At 46.3% G+C, this 26,850-nt stretch overlaps 1 protein-coding gene across 1 annotated transcript in view; it reads right to left on the reverse strand.

The window, feature by feature from the left end:
• Positions 1–10,463: 10,463 nt before the first annotated feature.
• The window catches only part of smad6b (SMAD family member 6b), a 32,199-nt gene continuing 15,812 nt past the window's right edge, over positions 10,464–26,850 (reverse strand). Inside the window, exon 4 of the mRNA XM_036535467.1 lies at positions 10,464–11,358. Within this exon, the coding sequence (XP_036391360.1) occupies positions 10,817–11,358 (542 nt within the window). The 3' untranslated portion in view covers positions 10,464–10,816. The remainder of the gene's footprint in view (positions 11,359–26,850) is intronic.

Raw genomic sequence — 26,850 nt, forward strand, 5'->3', positions numbered from 1 at the left:
TATTTAAAATAGAACAGAGCTGTTAAACATCACTGGTTGATATTGGATGACATTCTAGGAGGGGTGGGACTCTCTCTTTCAGCTGAAGAGATGGCCAGCAGGAGTACTGTATGGAGCAACACATTTTTCATGCAACTGCATGTGAAATAAGTGCTTTGACATAAAAATAACTTGGATTCAGTTCAGGTATTTCTGTCAGTTCTATGTAATAAGGTGAGGCATATTCAATTAATCACATCAATATTTTGTTGCTTCAGTAGATGTTTAAAATAATGCACCTTTAAAGTTGGTCTAAACTGGTCGATACATCCAGGGGAGAAGAGTACAGTGCCACAGGTTGCAATACGGTCTATGTTATGCAAGAAGACAATTGTTTTAGCTAGACTTTTGCTTACTAAATAGAGAGACTGAAAACATTTAAAACATCCACTGTAGCTGGCAATATAAATATAGACCACTTTACATTTATAATCATCCAGCAGAGTTACATAAGCATTTTTTTCTCAGATGACTTACCTAAAAGCAGTAACATCACATTATCTTGTTAACATTAATATAGCTATGCAAATGTGCTGATTGTTCATTTGCTAGCTCAGACTTACTTTTATGTACATCCAAAAGGACATTGTAGGACTTGTGGATTTAGTGATCAAGATTTAATTATCAGCTAATTCTGACCAATCGATGCATTTCACAGTAAAGAACTCTGACTGGACTGGTTTTAATCAGCCAATCATTAATGAGCCAATTGATTCATTGATGGGCCTTGTTTAGTGGTGTCAATGAGATCCAAGGTCCTTGTCATTAATGAAATGAAGCAAATTAAGTTTAGCATCTACTTCTAAAATGTATTAAAGATAATGGGCAATTAGATAATTATAATAGCTTGACTTCTGCCCATTAACACCTCTTAAATCCTATGTTGTTAATCACAGGACAAACCGTGATAAACTTCTTGAGGGTTGGCTGGTGTTCCACTAATATCCTTCTCCTCATACTGCCATTTATTAGTTTCAGAATCTTTTTTTGCTCAGCCAACAGCCTGTGGACACAGTAAACAGGAATCTCAATTTGTAGTACATGAAGCAAGTCTTAGTTCGGACCTCCACCACGAGGATGTGGAGTGACTGAAAGCAGATGAAACCTCCTGCCCAAAAACCCCCTTTCTTTTTGGATTCAGTGCCGGTGACTTATGGGCTCTTGGGTTTGCAACTTTCCAGCAACATCGTTGGAGGGTGGGTGAGTCAGACACACATCGCACGGGGTGGCAAAGCACGGACGACCACAGACAAGGTCATTAAACGCAGATCCAAACCACTCGGGAGGGATGATGACACAATCAGAACAATACCGATAATGTATCCAAGATGGGTGAAACCACTCACGACTCTACCAGGGAGAGTGACAAGTCTGACTTTGGCCCATGCACTACTGAGACAATAGGGCTGCCCCATGCTGGAAATGTAGGTTCAGCAACAGGGGGTTTTCTTTTAATGGACAAATAATAAATCTGAAGCTTTACATGACTAACACACCATAGAAGCCTGAGTCCATTTTCCAGGAAAGCAGATGTTATGCTTATAGTGCTTGAGTGGTTTTGTCTGTCCCCTGTATGCATGTTAAAGGTTAACTTGAAGTTAATTCCTGTGGTTTCCATGGGCAAAATGCAATCAGCAACATTGCTCAAAACTTCCATCACGTACAGAATGCACAGATTTCCTGGAAGGATAAATCCCAACTTGTCTATATTTTGTAAGAACGGCATAATGGGCTGAAAGTCAGGAGCACAGAAGCATAATACCATAGGTGCTACCAGAGCTAACCACATTAATGTGGAATGGACTCTATCACGTAAAGTGCAATCATAGTTTAAGTGTCACAGAAACACACTGAAGTGAAGTTAATGGGCAGCTCATCCCATGCGCATTAAAAATCAGTTATGTTGACAATGTACTGTATTAAGTTATGACAGCTTTCCACTGAGAAAACTAAAGTGGTGTCTCCATGACAATGTTTTGGAGTTAGGGGGAGCTGTGAGTGTGATTTGGGGCCCAACTGAAGGCCTCTCCAGGCCTGATCTGAGGTCAGTCTGGAGTAGCTGGGCTATTTCTTCTGTGAGATTAACATATCTGCAAAGCTAGGTACACTTTTATAAACTTATACAGATGCTGTATTAAGAAGCCACATTCATTACATTCTGTGTAGGTGCACACATGCATGTGCTTGCTGTATCGTACTTGCTATCCATCTTAAGTAATTACCATATTTGCCTCCAGAAAAGAGTCATAATGAGAATCATAATTGTGAGACTCACTCCAAGATGAAATGGCAGATTTCGTGCTTTAATTCAAAACGCTAACGTTTTTTTTTTTTTTGTTTGTACGTGCACACATTATTGCAATTGACCCTATTTTCCCTCGTAAAACAGTCCTCACAAGAGATTCAAGATGTGAAACTGAAGTCACAGCAGATCAAACACTTCAAATCAGCAGGCTGACATTTCTTTGGTATACAGATGGCATTGCACTCTGTAACTTGAAAAGCAACTTATGTTCCCGTCCTGCTGCTGTCACGTCTTGCAATAACTGCGCTGGCAGTCACCGAGGCTGCGCTTAACTAAGAATGCAGAGTTTCTTTAAAATCAAATCCATGGCAGTTCACCTGTGTGCAGGGACGTTTCTAGCTATTGAAAAGATCCGGGGCTAAGTCAACTTTGCCTGGGGGCTTGTCTTTTTTTTTTTTTTTTTTTTTTTTGAAGGGAGATCGGCATCAGTAGGTTGGGGAGGTTATATCTAAATTTAAAATAAATAAATATTATCACACCTTCGGACGCTCAAGTTCCGCTCTGTTACACAGTCTGTTTTTTTGCTATAAACACTTCCTTTTTCAGGGTGAAAATATTGGGGCTAGGTTTAAATTGGCAGGGCTATAGCGCCCAATGATGGGACCTAACGACGCCACTGCTTGTGTGCACATCCAGCAGCACCAGCCACCAACATAACCGTACCTGTTCGCAACTAAGCTGGGTTTAAACAAACTAAACCTTATAGACAGTAACTGATACTTGCATTGAGCCAGGGTAACTTCAACTGGCTCGGAACGGCCTCAGTACCGATTGTATACAACGTCACATTAAGCAGTAAATTGGATGTTTCAATCGTATTTATCTTAAAAAAAAAAAAGGCAAGCGCATATGAGGCCTATGTCTCTGCTCCAGGGCAGTGCAGGATCCTTAAGCCCAGTGGTACAGAGCAGCCGTAATAATTCTATGTTTTCGGGGCCCACCCAAATCACTTCTTCAGCCTGTGAGACCAGCTTGCGCGCACGCACACACACAGACTCGGCCTCACCCTCCACACCTTTATCCTTGCCAGTAAGGGCTCACTGCACTGGTCAGATCCAAGTCCACATCAAACAATCATTTTATACCCTGCATAACGTGTCGTTCCTTACGGAATGGAACAAAACGTACAAGTCAATGACATGACTCAATGAAAAGCAATGACATGACTCAATGACTCAACAACAAAGCGCCAAACATTACTACTCCTTTTCTGTAATGGAATCGGGGCTCCCTGTGATCAGAACCAGTATTCCTTTTCTCTCCAAGAAAAATAGCATTGCCAAGGAAGTAACTCTAGTCTGTGCCTTTGTGAATGGAGTCTTGTCCCACAGTAGGGGTTAATTGAAAGAGGAATGCTTTTGTGATTTAACAGGAAAAAAAAAAAAAAAAAAGTTCTTGGCCAAGTTTCAAGCTGAGAAACCCAGGGCAGAGTCTTGGCTCAGCACTGCTGAAAGAGTGGACTGTATTCACCCAGTCTCAGTGTCTCCCTTTAATTACTGCAGTGGCTGACAGATGCAGAGCTTAAAGAAACAAAACAAAGGGAGGAGATACAAAACAGACAAGGCCCCAATTATTTATCGAAGACATTTTACCTACATATATTTCCTCGCGCCAATGGGGGTTAAAGCCCAGCATTGTTATGCACTGAAAACGTGACCGGGGTGGATTTTTGACATCAGGACAAACATCTAACTGAGGGCTCAGCCTCTGCCTGTTTCTACCTTAAATAGGACATGTGGACAGAGCGTGGTCTTCAACACAACAGGACAGAATCACTAACACCTGCAATTAACTGAAAGCCACAACAAGCACCATTGTTTGTATGCAGTCCAGAGGGAGCTAAGAGCCGGTCAAGGGGAGGGAAGGAGTGGGTGTTGATGGATGCTGTCAGTACCTTCCTTGCAGCTATGTGTGTGTGTGATGTTTGCATGGGTGTACACATATGTATGGTGTATAAAAATGTGTAATGTATTGTAATATATTCACAAATATGTTGTTCATCTGAAGGATAAATATTGAATATATTAAATATATATTAATATATTAATATATTAAATATATTGAAATATACCAAAAGAGCTATAATTTGTATTTTGAACATATTTATCAAGATGAAAAATGTATTCTCAGTATATATATTTTTGTGTGGGTATATGGTTGTGAGCGTGTGTGGACATGTGTGTATCTGTGTGAATGCATATGTGTTTGGGTGTGCTCTGCATGTGTATGTATGGGAGTGAGTGTATGTGTGCGTTTCTGTGTGTGCAAGTGTGTGCACACGTGAGAGTGTATGTGTGTGCATGGGAGTGTGTATGTGTGTGTATATGTGTGTGCACACGTGAGAGTGTGTGTGTGCGGGGTGGCATTCTTTTAACCTCTGTGGAAACTCGCTTAAATAAATCCTGCTCGTTCGTCACAGGGGCCCCACTGCACCCTCTAATTACCGGTGGATGGGATTTGTGGAGAAAAAAATCAGTCTTGGTAGGCTTTCAGTTACTGATAAACCACCTTGGGTTCCAGTCCCAGGGTACTTGACAGGCTTTTAGTCAGGGCTTTTAATGTGGCAGAATTATGAGGGGTTAACTGTGGCTAGAAATGAACAAGCTAAATGGGGGTCACAGTCTCAAGGAGGCAAAAGCATATGTTGGCACTTTATTCCTAATAACCTTAGCTACCGATCAGCCATAGTTCCACATCCACAATCTCACCTTCCCCTCCGATATCTGCCTCTCCCTGTCTCCTCACATTCCTTTACAATGAATAAATTTACAATGAATTAATGTTCCTGTTCTGTAAAGCGATGGTTGGCCCTGTCAGCAAGGGGTTCAGACACAGTGCCCAGGCATATTCTCACAGCCTCCTTAATGTCTCCTGTGACATGTTACATGACAAGCAAACTGAAATGGCAGCTGCTTCACAAAGCAGAAAATAAAGGAAGGTGAAGAGTAACATTGTGGGTAGGGCCCTGTGGACATTGCTTATAGCCTCCTAAATTTTAATTTACTAAAAATGCAATTATAGTAAATTTATTCAATTCTACACCTCCAGACCATAAAGATGGACAAAGGAGGGCCTGGCAACACTAACCAACAAAAAAATATACCCTGGAGACAGAGAAGATGTGATTCAGGACACAAGGAAATCGATGAAATGACACCGATCCAAGAGACAAAGAACAAACAATCAAATCAGAGTACAGTTCAACCGCACAGAACTCCTTGAGGGGAAAAAGGTGACCTACAAAAGTTAATATCTTCACAGTATCCTTTATGGCCACTTAATCCATTCAATGAATGATATTTTTATATCTTTTGGGTGAAGGCTTTTTGCAATACTATTGCCAAATGGAGCTTCTTCCTCGCACCGTGCCAGAAGCTGGACTCATTGCTTCCTCTGCGGATCACCTCTTCCCTGGCGTGTGTGAGCAAGCCATCCGCACCGCGCGAACAAAATGTGTCTAAATATCTCCGGCAACAAAGAGATGTGTAATTAAAGCCCTCGGCCGAGGTGAGAAGGCTTCCGCCTCTCTTCGCTCATGAGAGAGGGAGCAGGAAACATCACCAGCGCTCTGTGTAATCTTGCTTTTTTAAAACATGCTATTACTCCACGGTGTCTGTGCTCTGTCCAGATGTGCTGTATCTTTTCATTAAGGAGGCATGGTAGCTGTGGTAGTCAAGACAGCTGCGCCGAAGCTTGCTCTTCCTCCACAACTGTGTGATCTGCACCCCTCCTCCTCCTACAGCGTCGACCGTAGCACCCCCACCCCCCCTTTCTGGCAAGGAAGGCTGTTGTTCATATATTACTCAGCAGTGTGGGTAATGTGGTGTTACGGCTGGGGAACTGTGTAACAGGATGGTCGTAGGTTCAGATCCCAGGTGAGGCACTGTGGCGGTATGTTCTTGAGCATGGTACTTAGGCTGAAGTGCTTTGGTAAATACCACAATGTATGACTGGGATACTACTGCAAAATGTATGTTAAATCACCCATGAGTAGAGCATCTGCTATGCCCATAAGTGAAAAAATAACAGAGAGACAAAAAGGAAAATACGGGGAAGTACACACTTTTTTGGGAGAGACACTGACTTGTGATTGGCTGAGAGGGAAGGACAGTCACCCTTCTGTGGTTCTACCTCTCAAATGGCCATGAGGTCTCTTATGAGGTGGAACATTTTGACAGAAAGAAGAAGCAGTCCAGGATTAGAGCTGTCCCATGTCGTTAGGGTCTGAGGGCAGTCTGTATAAAACTGGTTCCTTGCACAGTGTAAACAAATACCACATCCTTATACAGTACAATTTCAGAACCATATGCACCAATCAACCATCATGTGCCAGTGAGTCTGGCACTGCTTAATCATTCAGGAACCCATTATGTCAATTTCAGTTGTTGAGAATTCACAAGTTCTTCACTATTCAACACAATCAAAGCCCCTAAAGGGTGCCTACTGCTACTCTCTTTGCAGTCAGCATTAGTTCACCTTACAGCAAATGTCCAACATGTATATATCGATGGAAACACTAATATAAGTTTTATGGAAGAAAGAACTGCAAAAGGAAAAAAAGACACATTAAAAATGTTTTGCAGTGCCGGGCTCACATATAAAGTCAGTAGAGCCTCACACAGCTAGTATAAATGTTTGCTACATCCAACCAACCACTTTACCTGGGTTTTTACTTACAACGAGAAGCACCCAAGGTGCTTTTTGAAGTGTCAGTGCGTGTTCACCGGTCCATAGCTAGCTGATCTGTTTTAAAGAGGAGTCATTATTATGCCATAGCTGTGACACATTACAGTAGCCCAGCTTTAGCTAACCACAAAACTCTTTTGAGACCAAGCGCCTCCTGTAAGGCAGTTGACCTCATCTGAACGATGCGTCTCCTCTGATTCCAACAGAGAAAAAGCTAATCGAGCCAGTCAGACTGTAGGCGTTTCGATGCCTGTCAATCCCACCCTCTCGTGCCTTCAGATGGGCACTGATATGTGATGGGGTAATAGCAGACCAACCGGGTGTTTGCAACCCCCAATCCCCCCCCCCCCCCCCCCAACCCCCAAGCTCACTGTCCCAGAGTTGGTTTGGAAGATCAGGCACGAATAGGAGAAACACCCTGGAATTCAGGGCCTCTGGAATGTTCTGAGGCTTTGGCAGGGCACAAGCCATAATCACAAGGTTTCCAAACACCATGCTTTAAAAAGTAGTTAGGCGCACATTTTAACGGATGAACTGTACATGCACATACAACATAAATTAAAGACTCGAAACGCAGGTACCATAGGGTCATATGCAAAACTTTTGCACGGCCATTAATTTTCAGAAAACAACAGTAATTGCACATGCAAATGAGGATGGAATTCTTTGAGGTGAGGGGTCCTACAAAATAGTTCTTCAAACAAACAACAAACATTGACATCCTAGTGACACCCCAACTTAATCCCACCAGCTACTCAAAAGACAACAGTTCACAACAACTAAATAAATCATAATACGAGCACTTTTTTTTGTCCTGTTTTTAAAGAGTTAGATGCTTTGTGCGTGTGTGTCTGGCACGCAGAGAGACGAGCGTGTTTTTATAGAAAATCAGCTCTTGTTTACTTTTTCTAAATCAGGCTGATTGCATGCTCGCTTCACGCAGGAGCGAACAAAATGGTCGCCCGGTCCTCGCCGCCGGAGCGGTAAAGACGTCTACAGGACAGAGTAAAAAAAAAAAAAAAAAAAAAATTCCTCAGCCCGTTAATCAAACCCATCCCCTGGGCCGCTCGCGCGGCTCTCCTGTCCTTCTCTCCTGTGAGCCCCAGCTACAAAGCTGCCACAAGTATTTTTTGATCTCCAACGAAAACAGGATGCTTTCCCAGAGATGCAACCAAGTGCGCACCAAAAAAAAAAAAAGTGCGGCAGCTCACCCCGTGGAGCCTAATTGGGCCCACGTACCCGCTGCGGTTTGTTGTGTAATCTGTGCGCTATGCATTTCAGCTTCTCGCTGCCCAATATAATCGTCTGCCAGTTTGTTTCCAGTGGCGATTGGGGCCCGTTTCCCACACGGCAGACACAAAGGCACAGGATAATATTCCCCAGTTGTACGCGGCAGAGCAGGAGAGGAACCCTCTGCCTCCCTGTGTTTGAGCCTCTGCGCGGGGTTGGCTGGCATACAGGAAGCCGGATGAAAAAATGCCTCCCGGCCCCTCTCTCTCTCTCCAGAGAGGCCACCAAGGATGGCAGGAGAAGACACAGGCACAGTGTCCCCGACGTAACAATGCCACATCCAGTAGGTTGCGCTCATACCCATGACATCCACGATAATACTCCACCTGAACAATTTCCACCATATGTGATGGTCTGTGTTGAGCCCCATTGCCAGGTACTGCCTCTCACTGTGCCTCTCAGACACTGTGATACTGTGAAAGCTCAGAAGGGGCCTTTCAGACACCATCAGTCTGTGTTTGTTACAATTATTTTTCCCTCGCAGAAACAGCACATTTTTGTTACTCTACCGCATTGCTTTTCTCATTAGGTTATAAAAATAGTGTGGCGGTGAATGTTTTATACCCGCGATCCTTTGCAGTATGCTGGCGGCACTGTCCAACGTGGCTCCCCCCCTTCACCCCCCAACCCCCCCACCCCCTCCACTCTGACAACCAATACCAGCAATTAGAAAGGAAGCTAGCTCCACCACATCCATCCTGGCTGCAGTTAATAGATTCCCCAAAAGGCTGTTAAAGCTCAAAGTTTCAGCACGGACGTACAAGATACGAGCGGGACTGAAAAATTTGGCCACTGCCGTCCCTGGTCACAACATAACCTTGATTGTAAGGAGAAAATGTAGCAGGCAGCCCTAGACCAAAAAAAAAAAACCACTAACCACAGATAATGTGCACTGGGCTCGGCGTGCAGCTTTGTTTTAAGAAGGGCTGGGAGCTGGCAGTGAGGTGTGGTCCTGCAGAATGCCGAGCAAGCAGGCAATGGTGCCAGCCCACAGCCAGCTCTCTGTCATAGGGCGCTGGAGGCCCTGAAGGATTGCTTTATCTTCCTCTGCCTCAGTCCAACGAGGAGCTCCGGTTTTTTATCCACATGCTTTCCCAAGAAGTGACTGGAAAGCCTGGCTACCAGGGCCCTAAAGGAGTTCTGGTTTCAGCTGAGGTGCCTGTGCTGCTACCGCTCTCCTGAAAGGGTGGGGTGGGGCGGGGGTGAGTGGATGGGGGGGGGGAGTAGACTGTGTTTTGCGACTGACAGGTTGATTCCAGCTACTGAGTGGGTAATGGGACAGTTTCAGAGGGAGTGTGGGAGGGGTCAGGGGTCACAAAGCGAGAGATGTGCATATCTTCTCTACCCTTTGAAGGTAAACTAGGATACAACACAAAAGCAGGGCATTCCAAATTTTGGTTAGAAGACCCAATACTTGGGAGATCAAGGGGATAAAACCTTATAATGGGTCTCACAGACATGGCCACAGCTAAGAGTCAGGGAGCTTGTGATCAAACACTTCATTCTTCCTCATTAGCATTGAGTTTCCTCTTGAACATACAGAATGAGCATTTCCTCCTCTGAGGGTATAGCCACAGTACACATGTCTTTCTCCCACCCAATTGGGTGGACCCAAAGCCAATGTTTCAGACTAGCATCCTCTCCGTTATGGGCAGTTCTGTCTTTAAAACTACCACATGCCTCTAACACCATTGCACTTTCGGAGCCAATGCAACCCAACCCTTCCTGTGTGCCAAATTCATGCGTTTCAGCAACCCATCAGGGAAGGCTCCCCCTGCCTGCATGTGGCGTATGGGTGCCTGTAGAATTTCTTATACAAAAACCATGGAAACCACGTGATGTTGTTTTGGGCACACACTCACATGGACCCTGCATTAATATGAAAGAGTTTATGACTACTGACATCATTCAACAGCAAGTGTCTGTGAATATATAACACAATATAACGCTCCACAACTGACACTGTATATGAGATTGCCACTGTTAACACTGAAACTAGGGTACTATCATGCATAAGATCATGCATGGTCTTTAACAGCTGGATGAAGTAATAAACCCAAGGGTAATTACAGCAAATTAAAGACAGCCACAAACCAAAGAAAAATATTATGCGAATACTTTATTATCAATGTGTGAATGGTGTTAGCTTTTCGTCTGGATATTAATAGTATATGAAAACTATACACCAAAACCAGGCACATCCTATTTTTGCTGTATAATTTTTCAGATTGGTATTGAAAGATTCTTTATCTTTTATATATCTTTATATATTTATATATATAAGCCAAAGTGCATTTTCTGGTTTCTTTTCTCTTGTCCATATACACATTGCACCATACATAAATAATTACATTGTAAAAATGACTCCGTATTTACAGGTATAATATATATTTCATATAATATATAAAACTTTATATTAAATCTAGGTAGATGATATTTGGGATAGTTTCTGGTGAGAACGGTCCGTCTGACTGTCTGTCTGTCTTTCTGCCTGTGTTATCTGTGGTTGTTGAGCAGGATCTCCAGCCAGCAGGGACAGGAGGTGATGAACTGTCTGGAGTAGCAGGGGCCCCAGCCCTTGGCAAAACTGATGCGCACGCTGTTGGGGTCGTAGGGCCCGTCCAGGTATTCGGGGTCGGCGGCGTGCTGCAGGAGGCAGGACCTGTCGTAGTCGAACACCTTGATGGAGTAGCCCGGCATCACCTTGCGCACCACCAGGCTCCTGCAGTTGGGGATGTCCAGCGTGGGGGAGTTGACGAAGATGGGGTGGTCGCTGCGGTTGTAGGCCCACACGCCGTCCGGCTCCTTGCTCAGCAGGATGCCGAAGCCGATTTTGCCCCGCGTGCGCTGGACGGTGCTGCTGCGCTGCTCCAGACTCAGCTGGCCCAGGCAAAAGCCGGTGCCTTGAGGTAGATCGTAGAAGATGCTGACGGAGTGATCGTACACTGTGTAGAGGCGGCCCACCCGCGTCCGGTGCTCCCAGTACGCCACACTGCACCAGTGACTCTGCTTATGGGCGTCCGAGGACATACTGGGATCTGAGAGAGAGACAGAGAGACAGAGAGAGAGAGAAGAGTGAGATGCTTATTAAACAATATAAAAAAAATCAAATATAAAAAAATTCAAGTTACCACCCTGCAAATAGAATAGTCCCAGCTAAAAGGAAGGATTAGGTTTAAGGGGATTAACTGTCTCCTTTTGTTGTCTGCAACAGATGTCCAAGCTATAAATACAGAAGGAGGCATTGTATTGAAATTAAAGCAACATATAAATACCCTCTGTAAGCTGGCAGCACCACACTGGTCCCTGGTATGAACAGCCTGGGGGTATTATTAGGTCAGTCATGCCTTGGAGGAGAAAACTCTCTCTCTCTCTCTCTCTCTCTCTCTCTCTCTCTCTCTCTCTCTCTATCTGTGTGTGTGTGTGTGTGTGTGTGTGTACACAAGCCTGTTTTGACTGGTCAGTCAAGGCTTCTAGTAGCCTTTAACATTAACCTTTAAACACTGGTCTGATCCGCATCAGTCCAGTTTATAGTCAGTGTGAAAGCAGCGCTGATCTGGTTTAATGCCAGACGAAGTCGAGAGGCTGGGAGAAGTCAAAAGTCTGCAGTCAAAAGCATATTGCATATATGTGAAATAAACAGTTTTCCCAGCCAGACGTCACCCATGGTAAAAAGCTATTTTGTTTAAATATGTAAAATCAAAATCATTCCCTGAATAAAAAATGATTAGATACACTTTGTAAAAATGACCTCTCTGGAGCAGCTAGTGAGCTGGATGGGGGTCTCTAGCTACCTGTACAGTGAATGATGACACCATGTCACTATGTAGGTGCTGTGCTGATAGATATGCCCAAGGTCAGCTGCCATTTATACCTTTTAAACACGATCCATTTATACAGATGGACAGATACTGGCAGGGGTTAGGTTAAGCATCTTACTCAAGACATTTGCAGTGCCCAGCACAGGAACCATACCTACACACTCTGACTAACAAGCCCACCTCCTTATCCGCTATACCACATTACAGATTCTCATTACTGTCATGTCTCCATCACAAACTCTGGCCTCTGATGACCATGCCAGGCTCAACTACCTTGCACATCTCAAGAAATATAGCCAGATACGGCTTGCTAAAGATAACAGAAGGCCCACAGAAAAAAAAAAAAAAAAATCAAGGCTAAGGTAATCCCAAGATAACCAAAGCCATGTGTCATTGTTTATGACCACGTAACACTGTGCATATCGCTGACACTTTCTGCATGGTGGGGATCTCCTCTCTGCTGACTGCAGCTAGACGAGACCAAAAGATTTCAGTCAATAACTGGACTAACTTCAACCCAGTATTTTGGAAAGTTCTGGTCTGAAGAAAGAACAAAGTATAGCCCAAAGTATAGCACTTAGTTATTAGTTAATAAAGTTACAGCACTTAGATTGCAGAATTAACACACATTTAATATCTAATACAGACACTGAGTTCAGATCTGGAGAACTAAAAGGTATTTAGATTTGGATGGCACTGTTTTATGCAATGGGAGGAGGGTGAATTATATGTAAGATCAGCATCGGAAGCCAGGAACACTGATCAGCAGCTCCATCACAGTTTCCGTGAAACAAAGCAAATTTATGCTGTTCAGTCAGGGGAGTGAGGTTTGTACCATGCCTCATCAAACATCAGACATGCAACACACCACACAAGATCTGGCGGCACATTTTGAACAGAGTGAAAAGGAGCAACCTGTCTAGCAGGTCAGGTCCACTCCAGCCCCATCAACTTCTAAAATTAATACATGAAATATTAAATATGAAATAAGCAGGTGATGTCTGGGTCTGTGAATTGATGAGAAGTGAGATGTGCTACACCTCCTTGGATACACCATGGGCTTAACACACCCAAACACATGTATGCACACGCACACACGCACACACACACACATGCACACACACACACACACACACGCACACACACACACGCACACACACACACGCACACACAAACTCATGCCGCGACAAGCAGATAACATGAATATGTGAAATAAACTAGAATGATGAGCAGTCGTTATTGTTCATTTTCAGCAGCACTAAGATCAAATAAGCTTGTAAAAAAGCTTTTTAGATGCCCTTTACTACAAGCCAAAATCATTCACCCCGGCAGTTTCAATACTGTCTTCCAAGGCTCAGATATAAAAGAGGAGAAATGAGTTTTGGGGAAAAGGCAAGGACGGGGAGTTATGAGTGTATACCGTTATGAGGTCACATCCGCTTGTCACTCCAGGCTTCTGATGACACCCCCTGCTCCCCTCCCCACATTCCAGGCAGATGGGGGGGGGGGGGGGGGGGTGAACGGGCCAGGCAGGGGGTCCCCCTTCCCCCCTATCTCGCCCCCCCCCCCCCCCACCCCACCGCCACAGGCTGAGGGACGGCATTCAGCTCCCTGACAACTTAGCACAAGCCCGCGACCTGCTGACCCCCCCAGCCTTCATGCTATCAGCTCCGATTAACTCACACACACAGTGATGCCGTTCTTGTGCTTCAGAGAGTCTATTGACACAGAGGATTTAAAGCCCGGGCCTGTGGCCTCATTCCTTTCATTCTCACCCCTCTCTGGGCTTAATGACCGCCCTCCCCATTACCCAAAAGTCCTTTAAGGTGGAGACCGGCAGATCGGCTGCCGAAAGCTCTGCGCTAGTCCTCTTTTTCCTCTTGTTTCCCTCCCGTACTTCTTGGAAACCCACAGCACTACAGTGATACGGGCACACACACGCACACACACAAACACACACACACAAAGAGCTAGGGAGAGGGGTTCTGCAGTGGGCAGGCTTTGCGGTGATGGTGACAGATGCCTGTGTCCGGTGGTGGGTTGGGGTGGGGTGGACCGTTACTGGGACAGGAGTCCCAGTGTGGGCCCTGGTGCTGCTCCAAACTAGCCTTCCTCCCCAGTTCCCACATAAACTGCTCAAATTGCCCCCTCTCATCTGAGGCCCACGTGTGCCATTAGCGAATTCCAGCCCCCCAGCTCCTACGCTCTCTCAGAGCCTTTACGGCCCTACGGCCCTACGGCCACAGAGAGCTCGCTTCTCTCGGGGTAGCTAAAAGAATTCAACCCGGACGTGTTTATGGCTCTCCATTGTCTATAATAAAACAGGACAGACTCACGCACACTGAGGCAAGCGTGCTTTCATAGTCTCAACATGGCTGGAGGAAAAGCCCTCTCTCTCTCTCTCCCTCTCTCTCTCTCTCTCTCTCTCTCTCTCTCACTGTCTACTCTCACAGTACGTCACTTCATTGGAATCAACCCTCTGTGTGTAGCTAAGGCTGTCAGTGAAGAAGCTAACTCTCGCTACCACTGCAGCAGAACGCCTACAAACCGCCACATGACGCTGTTCGGGCAGTTCCCTCACGTACAGTTTCTTACCTACGCGATGAAATCTGTGTAAGGGAGTGAGAGTCTGGGGTGTGCACGGTTAAGGAGTGTAACCTGCTGGGACTGGGAAGTGGTGGGAACCTTGTTCAGGGAAGGGTAAGAGTGCTGATCCCACTAGGGCTACACCGCCCGGGGGGGGGCAGGAAGTGGAGAACATTGCGCGGGCAACGTGTCCATCAACATGTCCATCACCCCGAACAACAGGCTGGGCCATCCGATCATTGTTTCAGATCATCCATTTGTTCTGCTAATACATTCCGCTCTTGGTTCTGATCCAAAAGAAGCTACGTGTCTGTATTTGGTAATTCTCCCCGTGAATGTATTCAGTATTCAGCACTTCAGAGCAAGTGCTGGTGTACACCAATCCCTGATATCCAAAATTCCTGCAACCAGTGGCCCCAAGGCCCACAGTGAGGCGCCCGACCAATCAGTCCCCTGCGATAGTCAGACCATCACCTGCCTGGACCGCGATGGAGGCCCTGGTGGCCTTTCGCAGGTTTACCTGGTGTTCTAAGCATGAGCAGACCACTGTGTGAGGGTCAGCCTGATTCCTGCCATGTTACTGGGGCACATGAAGCCCTGTGTTTTTGCTGGCGCAGCTCTCCACTTGGTACGGTGTAGCTGTTTGATTAACTCGGAGCCAAGGCCACTGCTTGCACAAAAGCAAGCCGGAGTCGTGCTTTCCCCTCTCTCTCCCTCTCACTCTCTCCCTCTCTGCCTCCTGCTCTCTCTCTCTCTCTCTCTCTCTCTCTCTCTCTCTCTCTCTGCCTCTCTCTCTCTCCCTCTCTCTCTCTCAGTCATTTCACAGTCTAATGGCCTTAACGGTTCTGCTGGAATGTGGTGCGTTTCACCCTCATCCCTCTCTCTCCTGTCCTCGCCCAGCTACACTGCCTCCTTAAGACATACGAGCCCACATCAAGAGAGGGAAAGGAAGGGGGAGAAAGTCAGGAATGTCTGCTCTTTCTGCGGGACTTGGAGAGCAGCGTACGGAGCAAAGGTTAATAATCTGTTTAATGTTTGGCCTGAGAGAAGACAAAGCAGTTACCACAGGCAGGCCCTTTTCCTGTGCGTGTGCGTCCGTTTTTGAAAGCCAACATCGGAGTGCGTGTTTTAGGAGCGTTTGCTCTTCGGCTATCGGGAGTCACATGCAAACAAAATGAAAAGTGCATGTGAGCGTTTGAGAGTGTGTGTGTGTGTGTGTGTGTGTGTGTGTGTGTGTGTGTGTGCTTGTGGGAATGTGTTTGAGTGTGTGTGTGTGCATGTGTGCATGCATGTGTGTGTGTGTGTGTGTGAGTGAGAGAGAGAAGAGAGTATGGCATCTCAGTGCGTGTGAAAGAAAAAGACTAAGTATTGGGTCTTAGTATGTGTGAGAGAGAAAGAGGGAGTATGGGGTCTCAGTGTGTGTGAGAGGGAGAAAAAGTGTGTATAGAGACTGAAAGTGTGCGTGTCAGTGCGAGAGAAAAAAAAGGAAAGAGAAAAAAAAATTGAGTTATGAAGGGCAAACTCATTAGAAACACCTTAACAAAACAGTCACAACCCCCCACCCCCGACAAGGCCCTGTTTATATAATTTCCAGGGCGACTCCGGCCTCCTCACTGCTTTGCACTCAGCCTGTCTCCCTCTCTCTTTCCCTCTCTCTCTCTTTCACTCTCTCTCTTTCCTTCCCTTTCTCTTTCCCTCCCTCTCTCTTTCCCTCTCTCCCTTCCTCTCCTGGTCTATAATGCAACCTCAAAGACCTTTTACCATGAGACGCTCACGGCACTAGTAAAGAGCTGCAAAAAGACAGGGAAAAAGGCAGACTGAGATTAACCTAATATTTAAGGCAGCTCAAAGGTCTAACTGGAGCAGACAAACTGTCAAGGAAAGATCCATGTGAATAACCAGACCCTTTAGCACCATGTTCACACACATTCACCCCCTTATCCCAAATGTCAACGAAAGTTTTGGGCCTTCATCATCCAAGACCTCTCCCTCTCCCTCATCAAACCCATACTCTAGGAGTACTGCTATTTGGTTTAGGATTTTAAGGCAACTGAAATCAACAATGACTGGAATAAACCTCAGTCCTGCGATGCTGGTTCTGAGGAAAGCCACTGACCTCTGGTCCTACATAACATAACACAGTCCTCTTCCGCTATGACCTGATCAGCAGGTTCGGTCAGCATGGGGGAGGATCAATCTGTGCACAAGCTGGGCTCCTTGCGGCCGGACTGGCGCCTGACTCCTCACACTCTGCGCCGAAGGTTTCTGGGGATGGCGAGATAGGCGGGAAGCTGGGAACAATTACTCTCTGCTCTGCATGCGTTTAACCCAGCCGCCTTTTAACAGCTCCGTTTACCCATTAGAAAAGTAGCTTTTGTTATTATATTTTCAAAATCGTCTCCTCTTAGTGTCAGTCTTTTTGGAAAACGCAGACACCCCGCCTCTCCCCTCTCTGCTCCTGCCGTTTCCTTCCTATGACTACTGCGCGCAGAACATGCCGGCCGAACAAGCCATCAACAGAAAGGACATGGGCATTACAACACAGAAAACCACTAGACTGTCATGCTAGACACAAAGGAGCCCATACCAGCATCAGGGTTGCATTAAGTCTCACACATCACTGTTTTGTAATACCAGCAATTTAAGGCGAGGAGAAGTGAACCTTTGAGACACTTTAAAATGTTGACTCTCAGGGTTCTGGCCTGTGGGCCAGGAAAGCACTGTATACCACAGCAATGTTCTGATCCAAATAGTCATCTAAAAGCACCAAAATAAAGTCTTACCCCAAAAGTCTTAGTCCAAAAGCTGCTCAAAGGTCAGCGCAACAGTCTTTACAGCTTTCGCGGAAGCATGACGCAAGGTAAAATGCACAGATGTTGAAAGCCAAATAAATAAATAATACACGACACACATATATAACTTCTTTTACTTTTTTCTTTTCTCTCGGAAACCCAAGCTTACGACAGTTGTACAGCGTTTTGATCCGTCATCTTTTTTTTTTTTCCCTATAGGCAGAAATGCTACTCTCTGATGATGGATGAGAACGGCTCGCAGGAGGCTGTGTGCGCAAGCCACAGAAGGCACGTCCTCACGCGAAGACGTCACATCTGAATTCTGAAATTTGTCACGACGCTGTGCAAACACGGTGGCCGTCTGACCGGGAGGCGCAGGGCAAACAGAGACAGGCAGAGCAGAGCGTGGAGCCGGGGGGGGGGGGGGGGGGGGGGGTTGGGTGGTGGGGGGGTTAGAGAGGGTGCAGATATCAATCACACCCACAGGCACTGAAGCAAACATAAACCCACACACACACACAAGGAAAGAAGAAGAGGGGGTGGGGGGGGGGGGGGGGGTGTGCTTTAAAAATACGTCACTGGCGCAAAAAGGGGCCTCCAATGAAGGAGAAAAAAAAAGAATCGTTATCTGATGTGGCTGGGCTTTTATTTAGTGTTTCTTTTGTTTGCAGTCACAGGTAAACCAGCTCTCAAAGCCAAACACATTAACCCCATACCCCCCCCAACACCAACCCACCCACACCGCTCCCCGACACTCTCCTCCGTTTCTGCACGTACTGCACCAGGACGCACAATCACCACGGTAAACAAAGGTATTTTAAAAACCCCCTCCTTTCACACAGGGGAGCCTCTGGCACGGTGCTTTTGATTTCAATAACAAGGAAAGCGCACCATGGTAACCACTTCAAATCCATAGGAGTAGATTACTTTTAATTTCTCCCTCTCTCACCCTCCGATTGGGTTATGCTACAAAACAAAACCCAACCAAAGTCCTGCTCTCCAAGGGTTTTAAAATGCATGTTAAATGATTTTGAGTGCAGATTGAGAGCTGGAAAAAAACCAGATGATCACAACTTGAATTTTTTTGCTGTTTATTTTGCTATATTAAATAAAACATGTCTTGGGTGTGTCCATTAAACAGGCAAGATAGTGCCAGTGTTGATAAAATGTTAAATAAGTAGCCAACTGGCCAACATTTGCCCGGCGTGTGAAGATTCTCTTAAAAGTGCCATTGAACAGCCCAGACACATTCTGATCAATGAAAACCATACTTGCATAAAGAGTTGCACGCACCAAAGATCAGACACAGTATTTATTGCGGACACACCTGAACAGGTTTATAACAGAAGGTCCGGGTGAGGTGCAGACAAGCCAGACTGGAAAACTGTCCAGATCTACCCCACCACAACCTCAAACAATGCATCTTGTTTCTGCCAGGCCCAGAGCAACCAGGGCAAACTAGGGTAATTACTACTGAGAACGCAGAGGGGGCTTGGAAGTTTCAATGGCAATCCTCAGTCATTATCTGTTAATGCTTTTAAAAGCAATGCGGAGCAAAGGAAGAAAAAGACAGAGAACAAGAAAAGCACAGCCTGGAGGTAAATTCAGCAGTGAAGCCTGAGAGAGAGGAAGAAAGAAAGAGAGGGAGAGAGAGAGAGAGAAATAAAGAGAGAAAGAAGGCAAGGGAGCGAAGGGGAGACAGTGAGAAAGAGAGAGAGACAGAGAAACAGAGAAAATGAGAGTGAGCAAGAGAGAAACCGAGACAGAGGAAAGGGAGCAAAAAAATATAAACAGACAGAAACAACCTCGCGAAAACTTCAACCGATTCCCACCAAAGTACATGCAAACGTAGATTATTTTTCAACTCCACTAATCCAGGGAAAGCTGAAAAGATGAACTCATTTCTCTCCGGCTCTGACTGTAGGAGAGAGCAGCACTGCCAGCCCTTTAACCAGCACTGTGGAGGGGAAGGGAGAGGGACAGGGGGAGGAGGGGGGGGGGGCCCTGTCTCTTATCCTGTGCCAAGGATTAGATTCCCCTCCTGCTATTAGACTCTACCACTGAGCTGACAGGGGCGGAGGGGGGGGGGGGGAGAAGGGTAAGGGAATGTGTGAGTGTGTGGAAGGGTGGGGGGGGGTTTGGGGTGGACGGGACTCAATTTTTTTTTTTTTTTTGACACAGCTTCAACAAACTGGGGCATTCCATTCCTTTAAGCCAGTAGAGAGAGAGAGAGAGAGAGTTGTTTTGTGGGATTAAGGTTCCTTGGATTTGAAATGTAAAAAAAAAAAAAAAATTAAAAATTAAAAAGTAAGAAAGAAAAAAATAAAACAACAACTATCCCCTCCCCTGTGCCTCTGTGTGGTACGTACACTGTTTTTTTTTTTTTCCAACTATCATTACAGGGCAACTTACAACTTACTAACAGGCTACATTTAGGCTGGCGTCTCAGCTATCTCTGCCATCAAAGCCTGCTTTATCAGCCAGACGTACACACTGGGCCTCGGTTTATATATATGGATTTTTTTGCTTCCTGGGTCACAGCTGTGTAGGCTGAGTAGTGGCTACAGCATGATTGGGGGATGTGGGGGGGGGGGGGGGTGGGGGGGGTTGCAGGTAAAAAATATCAACCCGTATAGCTGTCAGGATGGAAGCAAAAACATCTGATCACCCTGTGATTGATTAACTGTCATGCATTGTGTTCGGTTTTATTTCAAAATTCTCTTTCTCTCTCCTCCCTTTTTTTCTGTGTGTAAAGAGCTCAGGAATCAAAGCGAGGATGGCAGATAGTTAAAAGAATCCATAAATTAAACCAATAAACAAGAGAGGGAGTTTTAAAGAGCACAGGAAGTTCTGCCCTAACGAGATTAATGGGGAAGGAGTCGTTTGTTCTCCCCACTCAGGAGTGGTGAGCCCGGACCAGAGAGTGCGAACTCCCTTCAGCGGAAGCGACCGAGCAGCCAATTTCCTCAAAGCTTCCTTTACGGCTCCGGTGCGTGCGAGAGGCAGAGAACAGAACAAACAAGGAGGGTGTCGGTACCTCTGAGCGGACAACAGCATGCACAGCACGTCAGCGCACACCTATCTGTGTGGGTAACAGCATGCGCAGTGCGTCTGTGCAGGATCCTATCTGTGTGGGTAACAGCATGCACAGTGCGTCTGTGCAGGATCCTATCTGTGTGGGTAACAGCATGCGCAGTGCGTCTGTGCAGGATCCTATCTGTGTGGGTAACAGCATGCGCAGTGCGTCTGTGCAGGATCCTATCTGTGTGGGTAACAGCATGCGCAGTGCGTCTGTGCAGGATCCTATCTGTGTGGGTAACAGCATGCGCAGTGCGTCTGTGCAGGATCCTATCTGTGTGGGTAACAGCATGCGCAGTGCGTCTGTGCAGGATCCTATCTGTGTGGGTAACAGCATGCACAGTGCATCTGCATAGAACCCTATCTGTGTGGACGACAATATGCGCAGTGCATCTGCATAGAAACCCTATCTGTGTGGATAACAGCATGCACAGTGCATCTGCATAGAACCCTATCTGTGTGGACGACAATATGCGCAGTGCATCTGCATAGAAACCCTATCTGTGTGGACGACAATATGCGCAGTGCATCTGCATAGAAACCCTATCTGTGTGGACGACAATATGCGCAGTGCATCTGCATAGAAACCCTATCTGTGTGGATAACAGTATGCGCAGTGTGTCTACGCAGAACTCTCCTGTTTTTATCTGCCCTTAGGCATCGAGTGTGGGAATATACACATTATATGTACTCATGTTTACGAGGTTATCAGCAATCCGTCACTATCCTGCCCTTCTTACATCAGCCACATCAACAAATCAACAACTATTCTAAGCAGGTATCAGGAAAGTAAAACACGCTCTGTTTGCACACGGCTCAAGCCGGCCAAAAAAAAATGTATGATTCAAACATACACACGCACACACAAATCCGAAACACACGCCCTCACGCACACACAAATCCGAAACACACGCCCTCACGCACACACAAATCCGAAACGCACGCCCTCACGCACACACAAGTAGTGATAAGAGCTGCAGAAACAGAGAATGTCACTTTGGTGGTTAGTGTTAATGCTCGAGCAACTGGCAGGATCTTGACACACCCATGCTCACAAACACACAAACTCGCAAACACACAAACGCGCTAACACACACACACACACACACACAAACAAACCTCATACATGCTTTGACCAGCATGCCCCGTGGACTCAAAAGTGCAAATGAGGAAGATGATCAAAGTCAAAATGGGACTGGGAATCTTACACAAATCCCCATAATTCACATGCAACTGGACCGCACTGTACTGGGTGCTGGGGTGACGTGGGGCCAGCAGGTTGGGCGGTCTCAATGTGAGAGACCCCCGCACATTCCCGGACACCCCCACCCCCCAAATATTTCATACTCTGGCCAGGAGCAGCAGGGGTAGAGGGACTGCCAGTCTCTCCCCCCCCCAACCTTCAAGCTCACTTCCTCGCTCCCTCTGATTCCATCCACTCAATAATATCTGAGGCACATGGGGACTAGGGGTCACCAATGTGGACCTTCAGTGTGAAGGCGCAGAATGCACTGAAAACCAAGGATTTAAGGCCTGCCTCCATTCTCAATATGAACGACACAGCCTCCTGACTGCCGAGGGCTCTTCGCTCTGCCCAAGAAACCTACCCCTGGTCCTCTCAGACAACAGAGAGGATGTGGTTTCAGATGAAGAATCACCAGAAACTATATTTATTGAGAGTTGTTTGTGTCACAATAATTTAAGATGAAAGCCTCTGTATTTTGTTACCCTTCTCTCTGAAGTGGAGCTGTCATGACGGACATGGCCGCTGTTTAAATACCGAGTTCCTATTGATCCGGCCCTGTCAGAACGATGTGATGCAAGGATTTCATTTCCATCACTGAGTAACCCACACTGCCTCACAATCAGCACTGTGAGCCACTACCTAACACGAAGCAAAACAGCTTTCCTCTCGACAGCTAAAAGAACCCCCTTTTTTATTTACTATTTTTTTTAAAATAAGTCTTCATTAAAAATTCAAAAGTGAAAATTTTCCAATAATTCATAAAGCCATTCCCTGTCAACATGTTCAAAGAATCTTTAAGTTAAAGTGAATGGCAGGATTTCATTAGCCAAATTGCGAGCTGGCGGAAGCTCTGAGGAAAAGGAGGGGGGGGGCACAGTCAGTCCTATAATTTAAACCTTATTTTAAAATGCGACAGGCTGACTGCAAAAAGTAATGCCTGGAGAGGGGGAAAAAAATGAAATAATAAATAATAAATTACCACAACACGGACACACCTAAAACCGACCTTGACCACTTGTCCTGTAGACCGCAACATTTTCGGGCGCTTGCCCCGGCGCTGTTAGAATTCCATTCATACGATTTACCCCGAAAAGTTCTGAACTACATCACACACTCAATGCTGTCACTTGTAATTTAATTTACAGAGAAGGACTTCACTATGGAAAATGTGGCGATGTTTTGGAATTGTACGTATCCAGTTGTTTTTCCTGCCGCTTTCAGCGGCCCACAAAGCCCTTCTTGTATTTTTCTAAGAGATTCCTAGAATTTAAACTCTAACCAGCCAAACACAAACAAGGTTTCTTTTTTTTTTTTGATGAACTAAATGTGTCAGCATCAACAAACGCAAAAAGTGTCAGGCAATTTGATCCTCAGATGACATATCTAGAAAAAAAAATCGTATGGGAAGACCTAAAACCAGGCCACAGAAATGGAATCTGTGCAGACTGCAGTGTGTGCCAGTTGAATTATGGGAAAAGAGTGAACATTTTATCACCTGGCAGATGCTCTCATCCTGACTCATCCTGCCAAAAGTGCATGTAATATAAGGCCACATTAACAACGGTACATAAAGAAAACACAAGGTCTGTGATGCTCTGAAGCAAAAAAGCTCTAAAGAAAACAACATGAACACCCGTTTTGTGCCCTGTTATGAAGTCTAGAGTATAAACGCCTGGTATGGCGGCACAAGCCCTCTGCCTCTGACCGTGCGGGTCTGTACGGAGATGCCGGACAGCGATGGGCCTCTATAGATAATCCCGGGGCTGCATTCTGGAGGTGGCAAGAATGCGTTGAGTATTCCGCGTTTTAAAAATACAAACGGCGATACGCTCAAACACAACTGCCAATGCCTCCCCCGGGAGGAAGGGGAACAGCATTCTTAAAATCTATTTTAACCCCGGTAATCAAACTGCGGGACTGAGCTGTAACCGGCTTGGAGCCACGCTCTCCTGGGTTTGTGACTGGTGGGTAAACCGGTCAGGAAATAAAAAAAAAAAAACCAAAACAATATCAATCACTGGCCTTTACCCTTGGTGCGGTGGCACGGGTGCGTGTCCGGTGGTGTGCTCAAACGGTGCATTGTTTCCCCCTTGCAGCCTTTTGAGATGAAGCCACGTTACAACACTAAAGTAACAGTTGGAAATTCCATACATTTTTAATGGCACTCCTCTCTGGTTATTTGTTTCTGTAACCCTGTGCCCCGCGCTGGATGAATGCTGCTATTGGGGGAGGCCGGAGCTGCAGCGGGGAGGGAGAGAGGAGACGGAATCATCAGGGAGCAATCCCCATCCCCAACACACACACACATGCGCACGCGCACCACACACACACACACACACACACACACACACACGTGCACGCGCACCACACACACACACACACACACACACACACATGCGCACACACACACGCGCACACACACACGCGCACACACACACACACACACACACACACACACACACACCCACACACACACACACACACACCCACACACACACACACACACGCATGCATGCATGCATGCACCCACACACACACACACACACACACACGTGCACGCGCACCACACACACACACACACACACACACACACCCACACACACACACACACACACCCACACACACACACACACACACCCACACACACACGCATGCATGCACCCACACACACACACACCCACACACACGTGCACGCGCACCACACACACACACACACACACACACACACACACCCACACGCATGCATGCATGCACCCACACACACACACACACACACACACACACGTGCACGCGCACCACACACACACACACACACACCCACACATACACACACGCATGCATGCATGCACCCACACACACACGCGCGCACAAACGCACGCACGCGCACAGGCGCACACACACACGCATGCATGCACCCACACATACACACGCACTCGCACGCACACACACACACATGCGGTTACACACACAAACACACGTGTGCGCACGCACACACGCGCGCATACACACACACAAACACACACACGCCCAGGCTGCACAGCCGGATGAGCTCAGTCAAATTATTTGTTCATGAAAAAAAACGGAAAGGAATGAAAACAGCAGCATTGTGCCAAAGTGACATTTTTATGAATGCAGTTTTTAAGCCGTGTTGCACTGTTAGGAGTGCATTTGTCATTATGGCCCTCATGTTTTGAAGAAATGTCATGTTAAGGTCATCTCAAGGGCAAGTCTCCTGAGGCAAAGCCCTTCTCAATCAATGCTCAGAGGGCCGGCCTGTAACACAGACATTGGGTGTGGTCTCCCACTCACTACAGTGTCGATCAATGAGGCCACCGGGTGCAGGTACCATGCGCCAAGTAATTTTCACTCTGTCTATTCCTTATTGGCTGAGGTGAGGCCTTGAGCGAAAAAAGCCTGATTGTGACAATCAAATCAATTAATTAAGAGAAAGACAAAGTCACTGAAAGATCATGCTGCCGGTCAAATGCATTCCCACAGAATACACAACAGTAACAGAACATAGTTATAGGTTGATAACTCACAAATTTATTTAGATGAAACTGGTGGTGGCAAGATAGATGCTGAAGGAAGCTGAAGCACTTTACAGCTGCTTGGTATCAACCCTTCCTCCCTTATAGAAACACCTCCCTAATATAAGTACAAGCTGAAAACAAAGATACACAGGCACAGCAAAACTGTCACCCCCCACTCTACCAGAGACACAGGGCTGAAAATTGACCAAGGAAACCTGCCACTGTCAACAGTGAAGGCGGCACCAGATAAGGTTACCAAGCGGTTACAAACAAATACAGCACTTAACAGCATGGACTCTGTTGACTTTAGTGGGGTTTTGTTGCTTTCTTCAGTATCCAAAAGATAAGGGGGGTTTTTGTTCCCCAGGTAAAGGTCGAGTCTCCTCGTCAGGCCTAATGCCACCTTGGCAGTCGCTGAAGACGGTGCAGAAAGGCCCCAGTCAGAAACGGGATCAAAAACATTCAAGAGACCGTGTCCCCTCTAGAAATTCGGACAAGCTGATCAGATCAACGCTCTGTACGAATGGTGGAGCTGACAAAGTCACTTGCAGGATCTTCCGGGTCACTCACAGATCGCCCCCCACACAGCTTCACAGATCACTTAACAGATCTTTCGGAGATTCTCCACCAATGACTCATAAATCACTCAAAAGGTCACCACAGTCAACACGGTCATAGATCAACAACATCTACTTGGTCTGGAATAGCAATCAATCACTACTGCCAACCGTGACAGATTAGAATCTGCTTTTCATGGCAAGTAACCGTATCAGCGATGGGACAAACGCATGAAGGCAAAAATGCCCCAGCAAAAGAAAAAAAAAGTTCCATGCTGGCTTACAGTGTACTTTCCTATTACATCCCAAATGAACAGCACACACCATGCCCTGTAATACACTTCCACACATCACAGCTTTAGCAGCTCCTGAGCAGGGAGACTGAACCCTCTCCTCTCAGTGACTAACCAAGCCTCCCTCATCCAAACAGCAGACATCTTGAAATCCTTATAATACTCCAACAACCTGGAGAGAAAACAAAAAGATCCTAATCTAATATCCACTGGGATCTCATTCCAGTCTCTCTCAATGAGGCCAAGAGCACACGCGCACGCACACACACACACACACACACACACACACACACACACACACACACACACACACACACACACATACACATACACATACACATACACACACACACACACACACACACACGTGCCCGTGCCCGTGCACACACACACACACACACACACACACACACACACACGTGCCCGTGCCCGTGCACACACACACACACACACACACACACACACACACACACACACACACATACACATACACATACACATACACACACACACACACACACACACACGTGCCCGTGCACACACACACACACACACACACACACACACACACACGTACGCACACATAAAATACCCTCCTGCATATTATACTACATACATAATGTG

Source organism: Megalops cyprinoides, chromosome 8 (assembly GCF_013368585.1).
Source record: "Megalops cyprinoides isolate fMegCyp1 chromosome 8, fMegCyp1.pri, whole genome shotgun sequence".
NCBI lineage: Eukaryota > Metazoa > Chordata > Actinopteri > Elopiformes > Megalopidae > Megalops > Megalops cyprinoides.